General features: G+C 35.5%; 2 protein-coding genes, 4 non-coding genes and 1 pseudogene across 10 annotated transcripts; 4 read left to right on the top strand and 3 right to left on the bottom strand.

Moving 5' to 3' along the window:
• Positions 1-226: 226 nt before the first annotated feature.
• meg-1 lies at positions 227-2825 on the bottom strand. The gene is made up of 6 exons (NM_077918.8): positions 2666-2825; positions 1533-2615; positions 1249-1489; positions 925-1203; positions 734-874; positions 227-687 (listed from the first exon to the last, which is right to left on the bottom strand). Exons 1-6 carry the CDS (start codon positions 2802-2804, stop codon positions 660-662), a joined length of 1911 nt encoding a protein of 636 aa, NP_510319.1. The 5' UTR covers positions 2805-2825; the 3' UTR covers positions 227-659.
• A 1263-nt stretch (positions 2826-4088) lies between these two features.
• Positions 4089-5226, top strand: K02B9.3 (annotated as a pseudogene). The gene is made up of 6 exons: positions 4089-4235; positions 4284-4584; positions 4631-4713; positions 4766-4903; positions 4950-5078; positions 5132-5226. Coding segments are annotated over exons 1-6 (893 nt in total).
• A 2847-nt stretch (positions 5227-8073) lies between these two features.
• On the top strand, positions 8074-14407 carry elt-3 (Transcription factor elt-3; the record flags this gene model as incomplete). Of its 4 annotated transcripts, NM_001381138.1 has the most annotated exons (8): positions 8074-8140; positions 8189-8311; positions 11934-12059; positions 12520-12622; positions 12892-13015; positions 13405-13563; positions 13609-13703; positions 13750-13906. In NM_001381138.1, the coding sequence occupies 8 exons, from the start codon at positions 8074-8076 to the stop codon at positions 13904-13906; spliced, it is 954 nt and encodes a 317-aa protein (NP_001367208.1). The 4 variants fall into 4 exon arrangements, with proteins under 4 accessions (NP_001367208.1, NP_001379114.1, NP_001257236.1 ...); NM_001392881.1 differs by lacking the exons at positions 8074-8140; positions 8189-8311 and having other exon boundaries at positions 13750-14407; NM_001270307.4 differs by lacking the exons at positions 8074-8140; positions 8189-8311; positions 11934-12059 and having other exon boundaries at positions 12531-12622.
• On the top strand, positions 10179-10450 carry K02B9.8. The gene has a single exon (NR_072476.1). It is a non-coding gene; the product is annotated as an Unclassified non-coding RNA K02B9.8 (non-coding RNA).
• K02B9.7 lies at positions 10183-10329 on the bottom strand. The gene has a single exon (NR_072477.1). It is a non-coding gene; the product is annotated as an Unclassified non-coding RNA K02B9.7 (non-coding RNA).
• A 4493-nt stretch (positions 14408-18900) lies between the features above and the next one.
• K02B9.9 lies at positions 18901-18954 on the bottom strand. The gene has a single exon (NR_072479.1). It is a non-coding gene; the product is annotated as an Unclassified non-coding RNA K02B9.9 (non-coding RNA).
• Positions 18901-18954, top strand: K02B9.6. Its single transcript, NR_072478.1, has one exon. It is a non-coding gene; the product is annotated as an Unclassified non-coding RNA K02B9.6 (non-coding RNA).
• Positions 18955-21926: the final 2972 nt, after the last annotated feature.

The raw sequence follows: 21926 nt of genomic DNA on the forward strand, positions 1-21926 counted from the left end.
TTGATCACTTGAAAAATATAAAAATGCACCGAATCAAGCCACATCATAATTGAACTTTACAAGTTTGTCCTACCATTAAACCTGAACTCGTTTTCTCAATATCTTCATCATGTGAAAAACGGTATGACTTTTAAAATAAACCAAAATAATTCAATGGGTATTTGTTTTTGAAAGATATATGTTTGGATTAGTAATTTCCAGTTTTTACAACAAATTTCAAACATTTAGAACAAAATATTTTTATCGAAATAAACAACAATAGTCGGTGAAATTGTACTGGACAGTGACTGGAAAACCGGTAAGACTGAAACTGAGCACTATGAGATACAAGTACAATACAAGATGGTTGAAGAAAATCACAGGAAAAAGAATTTCTAATCGTGAAATTGGTTAGTGTGGTAGAAATAGAGAGTGTTATGGTACAAAATTGGGTAATAAGATTGATGTTGGCAGGCGAGCCAAAAGTCAAAATTAGTTGCTGGGAGGTTTCTACTATGAGATACAAATACAGCACAAGATGGGTTGATGGTTGATGAAAATCACAGGAAAATATAATTTGTAATTGTGAAATTGGTTAGTATGGTAAAAATAGAATTGTTATGGTACAAAATGGCAGCACAGTAAGTGTGTTCTTGTAGGCGAACCAATTGTCCAACGTCTCATTCATTGCTTGGCAATTCCTTGTCACTGAAAAAAAAATTGCTTGTTATTTATATAAGTTCACAAGTCTCACCTTTGCTTGTCCGATTCTTGTGGCTCAGCTTGTTTCAAATCACTTTCAGAATGAACATTCTTGGTGCAATCAGGAGCTTCGTCATCTTGTTGGTGGAGGAAGGATTGAGACATGTAGCCTTTCACAGAGCTGGCAATATCACTGAAAAGAAATAATAGTACATCGGAATTCGTTTATTATGGTTAACATACCTTGAAGTGCTTGGCTCAGGCGAAAAGTTGATCTTTTCATCAAGCATACGAACAAAATTATCCATGTCCATTGTGCTTCGCTTTTTGATGCCACTGTATCTAATCATCTTCTCAAAGGATGGTGTTTTGGGCTTAGTTGAAGCTGCTGGAACTGGCCCGGCATGACTTTGTGAAGAATCCAAATTCTCATCAAGTGTCTCCAAGGTATTATCAAGACTGGCAGCGGGACGAATGTACATGGATCGGCTTTTGGATGGCTGTGAAGTCGAAGCATCCTCTCTGAAAAAAGTAGGATAGAAAACAAACAACAGGCAGAGTATGCACCTGGCAACATCCGAAACCTCAGCCGCAGTTGGAAGAGTTTGATTGAGAACATCCGATGAGTTTGAGGCTTTGGCAACTGAACTGTTGAGAGCAGCAAACTTGGCGTTGAAATCAATAATCCACTGAATAATGTTGATGTTGGCTCCACGATTCTGCATTTGCATCGTCTTCCGCCAGTAGTCGTAGAGCATCGGCTTCAGTGTTTTTGCCAGCTTCAGCAACTGATGCTTGGGAGCGTCACCTAAAATGATTTTAAATCACATAAACACACAAATTCCACTTACTGAAAGTGTCTGCAGCACCATTTGGAAGGATTCCCGGAAGCAAGTAGTTGTACAATTGTCTTCCAAATTGTTCAAAATCTGGAGTCTCCAAGAAAGCTTCCTCTTCCTTTGTCAGAGTTGGCAAATGGGGTGCAGGGCGTGATGGGCGTTGATCCACGTGGTTGTATTGGTTCCTCGAGCTGTGATTCATAGAAGTGTTGGAGTGAGCTGGTCTGGAACTCATTGTAACTTGAGAGCTCCCTTGCGCCATCTGGAAGCTTTCCGACAGATTAGGCAACTGAGGTGCAGGGCCTGATGAGCTTTGATTCATTTGGAACTGTTGATTCCCGGAGCCGTGATTCATGGATAAATTAAATAGACCTGGCAGAGAACTCATTGGAACTTGAGCGTTTGTATGTGGCATCTGGAAGGTATGATCTCTTAAACGGTTATTCATATTCATCGCTTGAGGATCTGCATTTTGAGTATTCGGCCGATGAGCTATTTGTGGAGCTGGAAAACCGGCATTTTGAAGACCGTAAGCTATATTTGGAGCCGGATATCCTCGTCCTTGAGCCATTTGTGAAGACTGATTGTATTGGTCGAGGAGTGCCTGATTGTATTGGTCAAGGAGTGTTGGTGCTAATGACTGGTTCAGTGCAGAATAGCTTTGGTTGTGTCCCATGGCAGTAGGTGCTCTCTGCTCCAAGAAATTGCCGTTCGCGACATCAGCGGCCAGTCTTATCCCGGTTCCAACAGCGTTTTGTCCAGTGGATCCCAAACCAGTGTAAATTCCAGTGTGATCGGAAAGAACTCGATGATCTTGGTCTCCTCCTCGCAAGTTGCCAAAAACGCTAAACGAAGTGTTCAGGTTATTTCCAACTGCTGAACCATTCAGGAAACTCGCATTCCTATTGTCCCTTTCCTGCACAATTGTATCAAAATGGTTAACTCTTTGTTGTGCCAACGCAGAGAAATTGGAGAGAACATTTGGATCATCGGCAAGAGACGTGTTTCCAGAGAAGCACACCCAAGAATTCTCAACATTATTTGAGCCATTGAGCATGTTTGTCCAATGACGTTGCTGCTGGTTTTGAGCTGAGCCTGAAAAAAAACCAGTTTAATAAATCTATTGAATTTTAATTTTTTTTTACCTCCAATACTACGCATGTTGCCCGAAGAAAACGGTCCGTGATGATTCCCGATTCTCATTCCTTCTTGGGACTGCTCACGTCGGTGATATCCTTGCGGTGGGAAATTCCCATTTGAAGAAAAATGACCACGATTATCCATCGCCGCTCAAGAAATCAATCTCTAAAAATGGAATTATTGTGGAAAAATTACAAGAATTTGGCTAAAAACAAAAAAAAAATTCAACAGAAAATAAAAGATTTCGCAATAACTGCAGATGAAAAAGAGAGCGGACCACTGTCCACCAGTAATGGTACGAAGACTGAATGAAATGATATGAAATGAGAGAAGAGAGGGAAGAGACGCGCAGCATGACGAAACGTGGCGGCGCGCAGACAAAACAATACAAAAAAGAGCGGGCAGGTGTAGGTCAAAACAAATTTTGTGTGGATCTACTATTTTGCTCTTTAAGAATCACGCTAGAAATACGCAAATAAAACTTTGAATTTGGACAATAAATGAGAAAAAAAGTACTATAAAAATTTTTGTCCATTCTCGTAAATTAATAGATAAATCGGGAAGCACCTTTGCACGAAAGACTGATAAAGATAAAGAATAAAAAAGCAAACAATTATTTTTATATTTTGATTAAAACTAAAAAAAAACCTTTTAATGATTTTTGTCTAAAAGTCAGAAAACTTATCAATGCCGAATAAATTTGGTTGGGCCACTGCAGTCTAAAAACAATCCTCATTTTTGATAATTTTTGTAAGTTTTTATAATTTCAATACATGTTCGTTATAGCTACCCGCCTTTAACTTTTTATATAACACATAATTTTTTAAAAGTTATTTCACTACAAATTCACGTTTATCACACAAAAAAGATCAGAGTTTGGTAACAATATATTTAAAAACATTTGTTTCAAAATCGATGGTATGAAGCAAACGTATCAGTATTCAAAATAGTCATGTACATAAATTAAAATTTCTGGCTTTTTCAGAAGATTGGTTGAATGTAACCAAGCTACACATTATCCCTAGAACGTCGTCTTGATTCTGAAAAAAATCCCAATCATAAATTTCGGGAGTATATGAATTCTTATGATTTTATTTATGCTTTGTTCAAATGTATATCTAAGATCAATCATTTTTCGCTACTAAATCATGAATTGCAAGTTTTCAAAGTTATTCAGAAATGTGATTCTTTTTTATTTAATTTTGTTTATACTTTTCTAGCATCAGCACTCTTCTCAACAATAATTGATGTACTCTTAATGACAGAATTCTCCTGTCATAGTATTTGTTTCTCTCCGTGATTATCACCCGTGCTTCATTTTTCAGTTGCTCCTAGCAACTCATACTATCCCAAGGGAACTGAAAAAAGCGGGGCACTGCCGAGCTTCACATCTATGGTAGCGCTGATTTCCTCATTCCATTGCCCAAAATGATGTTGGCTATATGCTTCGGTATATTAATCTCATTCATGGATACTTTTGGGTTCATCGCTACCTTATTGTACCTTATGGTTGCAATCAAGTGTAACGGAATCTTCTATGTTCCACATCTCGTGAGATACTTTTTTCTCATCAATGTAAGTCAATTTCGTCTGATTCCTCAAACAGTAATAAACATAGTTTAGACCCTGATCATCACAATCAATTCGGTAGTTCTTTCAAAATTTGGTATCATCTGTGGCAATTTTGAATGGTTTGAGGAAGTTGTGTTTGCTCCAAACTTCCACTCATCAGCTCTTAACATTCTCCTCCGCGTCTCCAACTTCCTTTTCCATGCGATTTCAACTCTTCAAATCATCGTCATATCGTTCATGATCTTCATGCGATTGAAAGCTAAATACGATCGTGTTCCTGTGAGTAGTGCTGTTGGTCAAAACTTGATTGACGTGTCATCAAAAAAAAACACCATATTTTAACCAATTACAGGTAGTTTCCGACTACCGAATCCTGCAGATAATGGTTGTATTTTCAGTTGCGTCTGCATCTCCACTACTTTTTTCACCAGTGGAGTTCGAGCTTGTTTGGGACCAATTCTACTTTGTCACCAGTAAAACTGTGAGATACATTAACACGATTTATATGTATTCTCTTGAGTAAAACTTTTCAGCCGATCTCCGTGATTCCTCCTATCATCATCTGCACCCTGTTCTTCAATCTGATTTTGCAAATTTTAATAACTGACAGTCTCATCTTTTCAGAAACACCTTGGTTTGTTTGTGGCGTCGGTGTCTTTGTTGTCAACATGGTAGGTCAACATGCACCATATTCCGTGTCAGAAAGTATGATTATAGGCCCTTCTAGAACTAGACCACTATCTCGACATAAGCCTAGTTGCCGATTTTGAGTTCGTTGTTTTCCCGTTGACCACTGCCTGCTTCTCTTTTTGTGTGCCGGCAAGTAGAATCATCCCATTCAAAGAGGTAAGAGAGAATTGAAAAAATAAATAAGAAAAATAGTATGTTGGTTGTTTCAGAGCCGCTCCGAAATGTGGAAACTTCTCTGGGGCTACGGACAAGAAACCGCCAAAGTACATCCAACTGTGGAATCAATTGAAATGAAGTTTTAAACCTGCACTCAATAAGATCATCACCAATCTCTAATTCCCAATTTTCTTGTGATCCAGTATTATTTTAGCCAAGGGATTTCATAAAATCTTTTTCTAAGTTTTATTTCAGATTTTATGCAGTTTGGGGATATTGCTGTCCCAAATTAGCATATTGTGGTTAAAACTGAAATTATTCGACTGCACGTTAGCTCCATAGTTCAATTGGTCAAAATCCAAACTGATCAACTTATTGAGTCATTAAATCATATTTATTTTTGTCTTTTTAGGTCATGTTGTCAATTAATTATCAGATGACTAGTAATCAAAATTTTTAACCATTGATGATTAATATAAATAGTGATACATCAATCTTTTTGAATTTGGTTTAAAAATAGAGTACTCTGCGATTGTGAAATCAGAAGATGACTTGAACATACTACTACCTTTCGTGGATAAGAATTAAAACGAAAATTAGGGTTACAATAGTGGGTTGAAATAGATAAAAGTTTGCAAAAGCTCAACGGAAACCCCTAGGCGTCTAAAATGAGAGCTACTCAACTAACTGATTCAAAAACAAATACGTGTTGTTTTTGTACATACTAACGCTTTTATAATTTTAAAATAGTTTTAAAGCATTTTTCAATGAAACACTGTTGTTTTGTGGAAATTTTTTGAATGAAATTTAGTTTAAAAAAAAAGGAAAATGTGCAGAAATTGCCAAATATCATTTATGTAGTAAAACATATTGAAAGTTTTTTGAAGTGAGTTTATTAACTGTCAAAAAGGCAATTATTCAGTTTTTGCTATACATAATTTTTGAACAAATAATTTTTATTAACGATTCTTTCAGAGCCACTGTACTCTATAAAGAATTTCGGTTTTTTTTTTCAATTTGAAAATTGCTTACTGCTTCGATAAATTTTGGAAAAACCGGTATCATGTTTTAAAAAACTAAAATAAATTTCAGAACCGTTAAATGCTCCAATAAAGTTTCCAGAAACTAATTTGAAACATAAATAGTTTTTTTTTAATTTATATTTCTCAAAATATCCTCAATGAATGCTCGAAGATATATTTAAATTCGCTATCCCAAACTTACCATAGAATCGAATATTTATCCGAATAATCAAACAGCCAGATTCACACTTTTATTTCATCAAATTCCCATTTCCTCGGTTACCGCCCAGACATTTTTTTTGTTCATCCGGTATTATTTGAACTCATCTATTGAAATAAATTATTCAAAATTCACTTCTCTTTATATGATTTTGATTGGTGAACCCTTTTCCTTAAAATTCGATTAAGTTGAGTTACTAATTTTAAAACCACCAGTAAGTTTTTTTTTTAAATTAGTTTTAAAATTTTGATTTTAGAATTAACAATATTTTAAGTTTTAAAATGCATATAACAATGTCGGTTAATCATTTTCGAACAGCTTATACTAGTAGATTTGATATTTTGATAAATTCAGTTGAAAAAAAAAAGATAAGGTTCGAGTCATTGTGGCTACCAAGTGATTAGCAACTGCCACATTTGATTAAACCAACTGACATCTTTTCTTTTTTTTCGGGCGCTGAAGCAGAGAACAACTACGGAGAACAGTGTTCATAAGATCAAATGTCGGTTCAAAAATATTTAATTAAACGGAAATACTTGATGTTAAAATGTTTGGGCTAATTGTATCAAAACACAAAATTTTAAGGTTTAGAAAATTCTTTATTTGGTTTTGATTAAGTTAAACCTAATATTTTTCTCAAACTTCAAGCAGTTACTGCAAAAAAAAAACACAAAAACACAATTGAATTCAAAAAAATGTAAAGAAAAATAACAGAACTTACAAGTTAGTGCTGCATTTTTAAGCGAAAAACGTTCCGAATTCTAACTGAAGTAATGAGAATTATTTCATATAGGCATGTATTTCTAACGATCAAATAATTTGGAAAATGAATGATATTTCCTAGAAAAAATTAAAAGTGTGGGAAAAAATATTTTTAAAAAAATAAATGTAATATTTTCTGATAGTGAGGTATTTTATGAATTCTAACCTTTGAAATAGGATTTTAAAAATGTTTTTATTATTCCATAATATTTCATATGTAGAGACAAAATCTGAGAAATAAAATTTTAAAATTAAAATTTTAATGTAATCCTGCTAGAACATATAGTTTTATATATAGTTCGCGACTTCAGTTTCTAGACTTGCACTCAAAAAAGAAATAAATTGTCTTCCATCTTCCATCCACAATAATTGAAAGCAAAAACGAAGCACAAACTCACAAATACACACACTTTTTTCTCGGATCAAGATTTTCCTAGCAGAAAATCCATCGTCGTTTTCGCTTATTATTACAGACCAGGAAGACAGTAAAATGTTATCACCAACACCACTTTTTGCAGTGTAAGTTGCTCTATTACTTTTTATCGCTTTCAGAGAGGGTATTCCTGATAAATTTTTTGTTTCGTTTATTATATGTTTAGGGTCTGTCTGATTTCGGTTTATGTTACTTTTTTAAGCAAAAAAAAACTTGAGCCATTTGTGTTTTCATCATAAGCATTTTATGTTTGCTCTTTGATTATAACTGTATTCTTTTTGATGGAGTGTTCTGTTGAGCATGGCGAATGAAACCAAAACAAACTGAAATTTTGTTTTTGTCAAATAATCATAGTAGTAAATGTTTTGATTTTCCACGTATCGATTAATGAATAAACCGATAATAATAAAAAAAGTGAAACCAGCAGTTGTTTCTACTTTATTTTTTTTTGTTGGAAGCCTTATCACTGACAATTTGCTTTTTCTGATTTTGCATGTTGTTTCAATTTTTCAACAAACTTTATATTCAAATTTTCAAATTTTCAGTTACAGAATTCAAATGGAAACTGCCAACTATTACTTACCTTCACCACCGTATTCTTCCACTTCCAGCTCTGATTCCAGAGGTGGGACATTTTCAAAAAAAAAAAACACATTCCAACGAGTATTTTTAGAAAGTCGTATGAATACACCCATACCTACCACCTACTCTGAAGAAAATGTGAACAGTTTATTTCATCTTATGCCAGATAATACTGACCAATGGATGACGTCACAGAAAAATTTCTGGCAGGAAGGTTTGTTTTCATTTTTGACTGTTCTCTATGTTTCACAATATTTTGACAACTTAAAAACAAACATGGGGGGGGAGGGGAGAAAACTTAAAATAATTTATGAATCTAATATATCTTGAAAAACGAGTTGTATTTTTCCTTTCTTTTTACTTTCCAATCCACTTCTGTTTTGATTAAACAGTCAAGACAAAGAAAAATAATACAATTGGGGAAACGTTTAAGAATTAAAAATTATGACCGACCGCTGTAACTTCTGATAAAAGGATTTGTTTTTTTGGAAAATTGAACGAATTTTGGAAAAAAAACTTTGGATTGTTTTAACTACTGTCATTATTTAATTGCGTATATTCTTACCATATTTCCTATCCTTGCTTCTTGACACAGTATCCTTGACACAGTTGAGCAATTTGGTACGGAGCTCAGGTGAGAAGGAAGCTAGATGTCTATATTATATTGCTAATAGCTCTCATGATTTGAAAAAAAGTCAACATATTTTTTCATTTGATGCGTCTGCTCCATTAAAAAAAAGGATTGAAGGACGATCCGTTCTTCAAGTGCTATGCACTGCGGATCTGGGATTCAGGTACACTGCCTGGTGGTGATCCCTCTGGGCTGTAATTTGAGCCACGTCCTAGCCGGGGACTGTGGCCGATAATCCAGTCGTGGATTGCTCCACTTCCCAACAGAGGCTGGGTGAACCTAGGGGGTGAGGCCGGACTTGAACTCGTGACCTCCAGACTGCTAGCGGCCACCACTACCGACTGAGCTATCTGCCCCCCCCCCCCCCTTTGTTTCGAGTTTGTGATAAATTTTTTCAAGATCTTTGATTGAATTGAATTGAAACAAAATCATGAGATTTTTCAATGCTTGTCGTCCTCTCAGTTAGATGTATTTTCTGCGATTCGATTTTATTGTCTTACAAAATCGCATAGCTCCGCTTGAATCAAGAAGCATCTATGTCCTTGTACAGTAGTTTAGATTTATAGATTTGTGTTTCACTAAAAATCAATTACCAAGATTTTAAGTTAAGGTCTTCCCACTTTAATATAAATTAAACTGAGTAATATGAATTTAATTTAATCATGTATTAAAGACAATGTATTGTCAAAAAAGAATTTACACAAATACACTGATTTAATCGAACATTTTAGTATTTGAAAAATTTCAGTCAAAGTTTTGATAAATTGCCAAACTTTATAATTTTTTTTTTTGAAAACTTGACTTTCGGAGAAATTTCCTAGACTGCTACAGATTTGAACTTCCACAATGTTCAAATACAATAAGAGTAAAAAATTAATAAAATACAATATAAAACTCAAAAAATAGTTTTTAGTTGAATTTCAAAGTTGTTATGGATGAAATCTGTATAATTGCTATTGTTTAACAGTTTATGAGCAACAATTTTAAGTTATACTATTTTATTTAGAGTACCATAGGGGTTATATTGAAAACAATGTTCCTGTGACAAATTTTCATTAGTGTCAAAAAACATGGTAATCCAATTAGCAAAATAAAAAGAATATTAGACTTATTTTAGGCTTTGAGACATGCATATTTGTTCCTGAACTGAGTCGCTACCTCATTCAGATAATGATGGTATACCATGTGGTCTTCCATCACTATCAATTTCACTTGTACTTTGGTAATTTGGTAACCCTTTTACACCGAAATGCCGATGGACATATCAAATGTGAAGACATGTCTATTTTGTTTCTACTGTTTCAACATTCACTTTTTGCAAAATGTGACACGTTGTTTCACGGTCATCGTCGTCGACAAAACGAGAGGGGCCGCTGATGGGGGTACGGTCTTTTCGTTGACGTCTTCTCAATCTTCTTCTCGAAAATTGGACACTTCGTGCGCACGATTGCGGCCCTATCTTCTGCCTCAATCACAACTTAATCATTATCGACTGCGATTGTTGCGACGGGCCGGGAATGTCTGCCTCCTTCTTCTTGACGCGTTGACGACATCTTCATCCTTCTCCATTCTCTCTTTCCGTTTTCCTCTCCGAACAATTTGTAACCCGTTGCGACGACGAGACCTATGTTACTGTGGCGATGAGGGGTAGAAGGAGAAGGATTCTGAGCGTACGCGCTGCTGTTGGCCTCCGGATATCAACTGATATTTTGTGTTGTTGGGAGTGACAAGAACAATTGCTTTCTCTTCCCGAATATTGTCGTTGTCTTCAACAATTCACAAACTCACGACCTCTTATGGGCGGAGTAAAAGAAGGCGGCAACTGAGAAAGTGATTTCTGTGTATCATTCTTGTAACTGGACTGCGAACTGTATTCCCTATCTTATCTTCAATATTTTCTTTTCTTATCATTAAGGGTTTCAAACTTTTTCTCCACTTAATCTAGTCTAACTAGAGGACGGGATTGGGGATTGCCCCTATTATGATCTTTCCAACTTTATTTTAGTTAACAATCTTATCACGACCCATCATGTCTAGCCTGATAACAATGTGTTAGTTATCAAATTTCGTAGAATTTGGCGCTGGCGCCATTCCTCCTACGATTCGCTGATAAGGGATAGGTGACGGAAACTAAAACTGATTATATCCGAAAAATCCGTGAAAACTAATGAAAAAACAAAACCGTGGAAAAAGAATCTACCGTATCCCGCTTGTACTTTGACCATTCGTTCTGCAATGTGACTTGCCAGCAACTAAAATCAATGGCAACACCACAGTACATTGCTATAAAAATACTGATCGGGAGAGAAAAAAGAAATGGATGGTACCTCTTTCTTTTTTGGGCAGTATGAAGTTAGAGACAAATATTCAACCTCCCCCCCCCCCATTCTCTTCATCCTCTCTAACCCCGTCTTATTGTTAACAGTCGCCATCAGTCCATCGTCTTCTCCTTCTTCTTCTTCTATTCCTTTTCTCCTCTTTCGTCCCGACCGGCCAGTAGTATCGTCTTATTTCTCGAGAAGGGCGGCGCAAGACAAGTTGCATGGTCACTTGTATACCGTAGTATTACCGTGAATCGAATCATCACAATCCGCGCCCGTACACGCCCGATATCATTTCTCGAATGTTAAACAGCAATTTTTCAGTTGATAACGTATCATACTACTAATTATTTAGATTAACAAGATTTTAGCGTATCAATTTTTATCAGTCAAGTACACTGTTCACTCAAATGAAATACCAATTGAGATATGATGTAGACTAATTAAATTTTAAAATAGTAATATCTTTATATATATATATTGTGCCTGATATTTCCCAATTCACAATTTTTTTGAGAAGCGAGGTCATGCTCCTAAAATCGTCAAGAATGTGTCATCACAAAATACACATAGACTGTTTCTCCAGTGCCATCTTCCAAACAAACTCTTTTCTTCTAGTACTTCTCATGCTCGATTCGATACACAAAACTGAGAATGGCATGCTTGTACAACATGCTTGTAAATCTTGACTCCCTCTTAAAGAATAAAAAAGGTTGCTCATCCATGATTCGTATTGGCAAAGCTAACACACAACCACCGTTTTATGAGTATGCATAGTCACCTCTCTTCCTATTTGTGTATTCTTTGTTGCATTTGCCGCGTTTCGTTTTTTCACTCCCACGTTAGTTTTTTTTTGTTGAGTTTTCAAACTTGAAACCTTGCAGGCTCGCCTTCATCGTCGGAATACCTGCATCAACAGGCTGTCCAGCCATCTCAGCAAGCTCGGCTACCTGGTATTTCAAACTTCATGAAGGACTCTCAACTTTCCGTGAAACCAGCTGCATATTACTGTAAGTTGAGCGCGGCTGACCTTCGGTCTTAACCGCAATGCCAACGCGCAGTAATCAGTCCGCGCGGGATCGTATCTTTTTGGTGTACCGACAAAGAAGTTTAGGAGCTACTTTCGTATGTGTCAAGCAATTTGGAATAATTGTGGTATATAGAAATATCTAAATAAGAAAACAGTGCTATTATAATTATTGTCTTAAAAAATTGTTCCTCGAAGTATACTGCCATCCGTCAGGTGTATACTTCTATTTCTATTTTTTTTAGCTCTCTCAGCTTAACAAAATTTTTTTAGAGGGCCATTTTGAGGTGCTGAATCCTCAAAGAGTGTTTGTAGGTAAATTTGGAACTACTTGTTTTCGCCGTAATCAGAATAAGTAATCATTTGATATTGATCTTCCGAAACGCGCATTTTGAGACTCTTAACTATTTTTATACCAAGTTACTAATGTTTTCCAGCTCAAGGTAGTCCAACGATGAACGATTATCGAGTGGAAAAAGTGGCCAACACACTACTAGATCCATATGTTCAACTTGACCAACCGACCTATGCGGACTTCACTAATGCGTAAGTGCACATTCAATTCTGAACATTGTTCTTTTTCCTTACTAACTTTACTCTATTTTTTTTTCAACAACTTTTCTTATTTGTCTCGCATTGTATTATCAAGGTCACTCAAATAACCAACTGTAATCAATCATCGCGACCGCAAAAAGAATAGAAACTTCCACCAGAAGTTGTCATTATCATCTTCTTCTACTCCTTCATCATATTGAAATTGTCATCCATCATCTTCCAATATTCTATTCCTTAATGAACCCGTTGTTCTATTCCAGACAGGTACTGAACCATCAGCAAGAAATGCTCCAGATGAACTTCCCAACACCATTATCCACAAGTTATATGAATACAGCACAAGTCACACAGACACATCAAATGCCGTTCAATATTTTTGAATTGGTACGTCACATTGGTAGAAACATTTTAAAAACTAAAAAACTAAACTAGGGCTAGATACTTCAAATGTTCATATGATCGCATCAGCTTTTTTTGAGGGTATTAATTGGAATAATTGTGATAGTCTCAGGCACCTTATTGATTAATTGAAAATTTGCCTTAAGTTTTCGAACAGTAAGCTGCATGATCTGTTCGTGTTTAAAGTCTGAGCTGTTCAAAAACCTGTGCAGTATTAAAAACATCGAAAGTTGAATTTTCACAGTGCAGGGATTTGTATACTCCGTTATTTTAGAGCGATCAAACTTCTTGACAATATTGATATTTTTTATCAATTTGAAAACGTTCTAGCAGTTTTAAATGCCCGAAAAATTTTAATTCTCTACTATTTTCAGAACCTTTCAAACTTCGCAACATTCCAACCAGCCTGTGACACTCCCCTTCCACTTCTCAACAGCTCACCAACGCATCCATACACAACAATGTCAAACTTCACACCTCCACCGCAAGACCCGCTTGTCGCCGAGCCGAAGCCGATGAAAAAAAGAATGGCAGTACGCAACATACTAGGTTGATAACTAACTAGATCCGATTTTCAGGCTGTACAATGTCATCAAAATTCCATCTGCTCAAATTGCAAAACACGTGAGACGACGCTGTGGCGACGAAATGGAGAAGGAGGTGTCGAGTGCAAGTGAGTGATTGATTTGATCATACGGGACTGTATCTATGTGTTTCAGCGCCTGCAATCTCTACTTCCGGAAAAACAACCGAAAACGTCCACTGTCTCTTAGAAAAGATGGAATTATGAAGAGAAACCGACGTCCTAGAAATGAGTCTCCAAACTCTGCAATCAGGAATACCCATCAGAGACATGGACACGCAGCTGCTTGTTGAGCAATTTTAGTTGTCTAATTTCCCAATTATTTTTTTGATTTTGAATCAATCAGTTTTCGAATTCAATGTACACAATAAGCTTCTCCGAATATGCCAAATTTCCGACGAACCTCCCACGACTGAAACTTGATACCTATCCTCTGTAACCTAGTAGCTCTGGTAGAGTATCTTGCCATTCGCAATGATCTAATCTCATTTTCTCTCATTCTCTATTAAAACCCACAAAATAACTGAAAAAAAATAGAAACAGACCACCATGACTGTGATATAGCGTGGAATGCCTCTCTCTCTCTCTCTTCTGAAAATCGGAATATACAATTTTCATCAACTTTGATTTTGATCTGCTACTGGTATCGAACCAAATCATCAATAAGACAATAATCAATCAATTTTGCTAACTGTTCATGTTTCATAATTAGTAGGCATAACATTCAATATTTTGTTTTTGACTTATTCTTCTTTGCTAATAATGAAGTAAACCTTGATGTGAACTAAAAGTTTTAAAAAAACGTGGTGATAGATATTTTTTGAACAAAATTCTTTGAGAAAAAACAATTAACCTCATCAAACAGTGTTTGGTGATTATCTCTCTTACACAAAGTCAATAAATTAATTGTCGTGAATTGTCCGCAGATTGAAAATGAATTGGTAAGGTTCTCGCACGGAAATGGAACATAGCAACGGGAACAGAACAAAGCATAAATCAATCTGGACAGCAAGCAAGACTACTGATCAGATCTACGACAGATTGTGTCTTGGCTATTTCGGAGGGGGGAAGAGAGACAGGAGACAATTGATTTATCAGCAAACGTTGGGTTTAGGAATGCGTCCGTGTCTTTGAATACCCAAACAATTTTGTATCAATATAGTCAGCGGGCTTGTAGAAAATCCGTAATTTTAAAAATAAAAAAATTGCTTCGAATTTAATGACACAAATAGCATATTGAACTGCTAGTAAAATGGTGGTAATTTATCATACAGGGTGGCCTATATTGATGCGTTCCAGAATTGTTCTCACGATTACATAATTTTTTCACACCTGACAAATGTCAAGCTAATGGAACCATTAATATGCAAAATTAGTGGTTTTTCAAAACTTTAAAAACTAATAACAGGCTTCAAACTAACTTTATCAAAAATCTTTGTAGCCTTTAAGTTGCAAATTTTGAGTTTTTTCAGAATACAAAAACTAATTTCAAGATGCTTCCGTGCCCTCCGAGGTCAAGCAGAAGTATTACATTTTCAGTCTTACCTTTTAGAGCACAAACTAATATTGAATGGAACAGATCATTAACATGCAAAGTTAGTGCTGAATACTTTCGTTTTTTGTGAAAAAAAAACGCAGTTATGTGACACTCATTGTAATCTACAAAAATTACGCAGTTTAGAAATGTTCGATTACCTAAAAAAAAACTATGAAAATTGGATTTTGATACCAGTTAGCTTTCTAACAATAAGAACAGTATTTTTTAATGATAGTATTCGGAAAGCTATATATCTAAAAGCTATATATCTCTCATTTTGGAGCTGCATTTTGGAGCTACACGAGAAGTTTTGGAGCTACAGGGGAAACTGTGGAGTTACATGGGAAATTTTCGAGCTACATGGAAAACTGTGGATCTGCATGTGAAATTTTAAAGCTACACGAGAAGTTTTGGAGCTACATGGGAGACTGTGGATCTGCATTGAAAATTTTGGAGCTACATGGGCAACTCCGGATCTGCAAGGGAAGTTTTGGAGCTACATGGGAAGTTTTGGAGCTACATGAAAAGTTTTGGAGCTACATGGGTAAATATGGAGCTACATGGGAAACTGCGGATCTGCATGGGAAATTTTGGAGCTATATGGGAGACTCTGGATCTGCATTGAAAACTTTGGAGCTACATGGGTAAATATGGTTCCGGGGACAAGTTCAATTTTTTTTTATAAACCAGGTGTAAAATTGATTGTATAATTACTTGTTGATTTTATTTTAATGAAAACTGACCATGAACCGGTGATTAATCTGTAAAGTCGGAATAGTGCGTGTCTTAATGCGCGTCCCATTAGTTCGCATCACGTTTTTCTGTTCCACAAGGCACACCGATCCGTAATGTCATTTAAGAGCAAATTCGCAAAAATCTTATTAAATCTTGGGATAAAAATTAAATAAAATCACAAACAACCCTTCCTTAACGTATTAGTACTTCCGCGCACAAGCTTTGTTTAGGCCTTGACTGAATTGCAGAATTCACGATACTCAATCAGCTGCCGCTGACACCTAACGATATCAATCTCTCAGATTTTTTCTGTGAAGAATCTATAAATTAATGGCATTCTTTAAACTATTAATTTTACTTGATTACTAATGAGTTCCCCGAGAAAGACATAACAAGCACTGAAGAGCACCTAGTTGCCTGCCACCGTTGATGCGTTTTCGAAACATTTGAAGGCCTCTATCAATGCGGACGGTGATATTTTTAAATTTTTAAATGTTATGGTATTTAGTTTTTCTCGGAGAACAAAACCTACATGATTATTTGTGTCATATGTTTTTTAATAGTTTACTCTCTGGGTTCACAGAATAATATGATCTCTGAGTTTACCGAATACAGAGTTATTTAGTGCGAAATCGGTGTTATTAGGTGCTAAATACTTGAAATTTGAATTCCCTCCAAAATTTTTTCGCAAAAACAAAATTTGAATTTCCTCCCAAATGTTTTCAAAATATTTTAAATTTGAATGCCCTCCAAATGTTTTCAAAAACTAAAAATTGCATTCCCTCCAAAATGTTTTCAGAAAATTTGAATTTCCCACCAATTTGTGATGACGTCACAAAAGGGGCGAAGCCTATGTGTCCTCTTTTGTGTGATTAGACTACAAACTACAGAGTTCAAAGACCACAGGTCAAAGATCAAACTACATAGTGACGGAACGACACGCGCTTTATATGTATATATAGTATAGTATATGTATTGATTGATCTTCAGTACACAGTTGAACGAAAATTAAAAGTTTCCGTTAACTTTTCAAGAGAACGTTGGGAAATTATTTTTTTGCAATTTAAAAGTCAATAATTTCCCATTACAACAAAATTTAGCGTTTGGCTCATTTTTACATAGTGATGCTGACTGAGTTCATAATGATATTTACTGCAGAGTATTGCAGTATGTTTCATTGTTACATTTTTAATTTTTAATAATAGTGACATTTGAAACGACCACATGTTGTACAATATTTGTTAGTTGTTTGTAATAGTTTTATCGTGATAGATTATGAGAAGTATGTAATGTGAAAATTGATTAAAAATACTAATAATAACAATAACTGTTTTTGCATTTATTGAGAAACTTTTTCAAAATATGTTTGAATGTTAGATAAGACTTTTTTATGTTTCTTTTTATTCTTAATTTATCAAATAATAGGTTTATGTTTTATTTCCTACCATTAAGCTTTTTTCACAATTATAGTAAAAGCTTTTCAATCAAAAATAATCAAAATTTCGAGCTCATGTCGTGATTCATGTACGAAATTCCAACACTTCGTTCAAAGCTTGTGTTGCATCAAACATGTTTTCAAACTAACAAATTTCATATATATTGCCTTCCGAAAATAAATTGAAGCAAATTCATTTGGGTGAACACTCCACCCCAATTATTCCATCCACTGCACCCACTATTCAAGGCCTAATTTCATCTGCCGACCCGTGAAGTGCAAGCCACATCTTCTTCTCGCGTCGTTCGTTTGGGGGCAGATGTTTCACAAATCCATTGCTCTCTTCTAATAGCACAGACGAGGCAGCCATACATATTTAGAGCCGTACATAGACTAATGCGAATATTTTAGTTTTTCGTATTGGGATACAAAGTTAGCTAAAAATATTAACGTTTGGTGGGAAATTGTTTCCTTATTTGCACTTTAATATTCAAAAAATTTACAGTTTTGTAGAATCTTTTCAAAAATGTCCACAAAAATAAATGCTAATTTTCCATCAATCTAATAGTTCGCAATAATGCGTGTTTCAAAAAATTGAATATTTTAAATGAACAAATTATTTTTATATGCTTCTCATTCAAGAGTTACGAGATAACTTTAAGCAATTCCGCGATATAATTTTACCTTTATCACCTATTTGTTTCATCTACATAATTTTTTCCAAATGAAATTTTTATTCTTTCTCGCTTGTTAACTGTTGACATTTTGCCGACATGTTTTGTCATTTGACCTGAGCAATGTTGTGTGGGCCTTTGGGCAACTGACCTGTGTACACAATGTGCAGCATTGCAACTTTTGCTTATTTTCTCATCCTCTACATGTTTGGTCACATTTTTCAATTTTTTCAAATTACGATATACACATGAGACAATCTAAAAATGGAACAAGGTCCAAAAAAATTGCAAACATTTGCCACATGTGCTTAATTTTCATGTTCTTTTGCAAATTCATAATTTCATTTACTTTATATTTCTATTCATGCTTCACTCACTATTTTTAGCAGCAATGCTTCCCCTTATTCTTCCTTTCAAAGCCAACAGCAAACATGTCCAAGGGCTCTTACTTATGTAAATAAGTCAGTGCGTAGCAGTGTGGTGACGGTGCACCAAACACTTGTGGAACTGACCTTAGCTCTTTTTGACTATACATATTTCCGAGTTTTGGTGTTAGTAATTTGTATGTGACATTTATACAGAAAGTTTTTACTTTTTTTAAAAAATAAGTTGTTGTTTTATATTTTGTTTGGAAAAATGTTTTGAACAACTTTCAGATTTATTTATTTTTCTTATATGAATATAAAGCTATGTTGTAACAAGAAAATTTCTGTAAAGAGCAGAATTTTGACTTTTGAGGGTGTGTGTGTGTGTGTGAAAGTCCGTTTGTGGGGGGGACTCATCCCTTGTGCTCCGCTGCTCAGTTGCACCGCCGCACACACAAAACTTCTTTTCATTTGCGTCTTTTGCACCGCCGACTCTCTAGAGGCTCACGCCACTGCTTTATCTCTCTTCTTGCCCCAGTGAGTGTGCGTGTGTCATCACAGCGTGGTACGTTTGCGGGCGCGGCTGCGTCGCGGCCAGCTTCTCACTTCTTCGCATGCTATGTGTGTGTGTGTGTTTTTTCGTCTATTCTCCAACCGTGGAATATGTAGAGGGCGCTCTTCTTGCAACTCGCAGACGTTCAGAGACAACACAACCGTTTTCCCTTTTTGCTTTTGTGTGTGAGTGTGCATGATTACTCTACTCTATGATTAACTCGTCAAGGGATTTGATATATCACTACTCTTCATCTACTAATTAGAAAAGCTTTCGTTTATATAATTGGACATTTCACAAGATGATTTAATGAACTGACTTAATGTTTTTTTTAAAGAAATAATTCATTAACAAAAATGTACACACAAAAATATTCTGGAAACTCTCAATCTGGAAAAATTGAACAAAACGATATAAATTTTCGGAAAATGTCAAAGTCTATTTATCATAACTGCTTGATAACAACAAAATGACAGTATTCTTCTGACTAACATATTCCAAAACAGAACATGTTTCATTTTTTTACTTGCTAACAATCTGATAGTCCGAAAAAAACTTTTCTTTCTAAAAATAACCTATCATGTGGAGTATGTAATGTGACCGTGTAGTGCAACAAGTCACAAAAATTTATTTTTCCTTACTGTTTTTTTCTAAAACATGCTGAAAACGTGTCCTTGTTTTTTTTGCAGAGAAAAATTCGACTTACACCACTTGAGACGGGCCTAAGAAGTCTGTTTTTTCGAGTGTCCACTGCATGTAGGGTTGGTTAATTATCGGTGTGATAATTGATGCTTTGAATTGATATGGGCATTTTCGATTCTTTCAATCGATAGTGTTTTTTATTTCTCGAACAGCATTAGTTGACAATGTTTTAGCTTACACTGAACTTTTTAATGGTGTGATGTTTCCCTATTTTCTTTCCCTATATTTAATATTTTAATACACCTGTTATTATCAAAATATTAAAAAAAAACTGTCACCTCAAATTTGAATCCTGCCAAGCCCGCGAAAAATTCCCTCTCGATTTCGGATACAGAAAATTTGCTCGAATCGAGAGATGAGAAATTTGGGAGATGCTGGAATCAAATAAGACTCCGCCTACTTCCTTTTAGTTTTCCGCCGGACACTTCAAAAATGAAAAGAGTGGGTAATACCTGGCGGCCGACAACCCACGGGTTCCGTGCCTCGCTATAAATTAAGTAAATTAAGCCACACCCATTCAGTTGGTGTGTTTTTGAAGGGCGTGGCTTAATTTACTTAATTTATAGCGATGCGCGGAACCCGTGGGTTGTCGGCCGCCAGGTATTACCCACCCTTTTCAATTTTGCGGTGACCGGCGGAAATCTGAAAGAAAGTAGGCGGAGACCTTTTTGATTCCAGCATCTCCCGAATTTTTCATCTCTCGATTCGAGCCAATTTTCGGCATCCGAAATCGAGAGGGAATTTTTCGCGGGTTTGGCTGGATTCAAATTTGAGGTGACAGTTTTAATATTTTGATAATACGTTATAACTTAGATTTCAATTTCAAAAAATAACAAGACAGTTACATTTTTGTTTCCATAAACTTTTTTATAAGCTTTTTTATTTCTTGACACTTCATTTTGTATACTTTTGTGTAACATGTCAAACTTAAGAGCACTATCATATTACACCTATCACTCGTTAATTTTATATTTTTCTTATCGTAGTTAACATGCATTCCGTCACCGCTTGTCACCGCGTAGTCTTTGCATTTTGTGCTGTCCGGCGTCGCTCACTAGACGTGCTAATTATTTCTAGGTACTATATATTTGTCTAAATTGTTATTTTTACTTAGCCGGTCGACAAATGCTCAACAGAACCGTCACACCACTTTTTATTTTAGTTTCTCTGTGTTTCCTGAGGGTCACTTTGTTACAGTTAGCTTTGCAACCAGTTATATTGTCTGATAATCGAACGTTTATCAAGGAAAGGTCAGGCGATTTTTATATAAAACACAAAAATAATAGAAAAAAAGAAATATGCCGATGGCATTGAGTGGGTGTGTACGGAACAAATATGGGTAGCGATCAATGGCTGACCTATATTTAGTGTTACGAATCAGCAATCTATGATCACTGCTAATTGGAAAATTACAGTTTTTCACTGAAAAAATTCAAAACGATAAATGAGAATGCTCATAATTTCAACCATGTGTTTTTTTAAATAAAAGTTTAAAGAAAAATAAAAGTGTCATACTGTACATAATATGCACTTTTATAACTGTTTCCTCATCAAAAAATATTACCCAAATTTCATAAAACTTTCATTCATGCTTAAAATTTTTTGATTAGTGCAAATATACTTTCCACTTTTGTAAAAATTATCAAATTATTTACGGAAGAAAAACCACCCCCTTGGGTATCTTTTAACGAAACTTGGTTTTTAAATTGTTGGGTCTGTTAAACTTTTTAATTTTCATTGTCATCGTTTCTAAGTCCATTCCAAAACTGTTCATGTTCGGTGTCAGGCACGGCACTACCCATAAACATGAACCTTAACCCTTGACGGGACAGACGGGAGGCCGCTCATAAAATGCACTATACTGCTCAAAGCATCTCTCTCCCCCCGCTTCTCTGTGTCTCTTGGACCATTACACATTTTCGCTGGTCTAATGCCAGGGCAGCCTCGTCCAGTTCCAATAGGTCCTTCTGCCACTCTTCCTCTTTCTTTCCCTTTTACTAACCACCATCTGCCGTGGTTTTCGTTGGCTTTCAATGGCGTGTGCGGCCTAGAACCGTCTTGTACTTTTCAGTATTCATAGATTAGCTGATGGAAAGAGATTATCCCGACCATTATCGTTTCTCATTTTCAGTTTTAGTGCTTGAGAGGATTTAGTGTTTCGTCTAGATCAGGAAGTTCACAGATGCACTTTATTCTTTATTGAAAGATCTTTCGAATTTGCGGAAGTCGTTATTTTGAATTAATCTTGAAAATGCTATTTTTCAAACAGAAATGTATTAGCTTCCTTAAACTATTCATACAAGTTGAAAAAT

Source organism: Caenorhabditis elegans, chromosome X (genome assembly GCF_000002985.6).
Source record: "Caenorhabditis elegans chromosome X".
Lineage (NCBI taxonomy): Eukaryota > Metazoa > Nematoda > Chromadorea > Rhabditida > Rhabditidae > Caenorhabditis > Caenorhabditis elegans.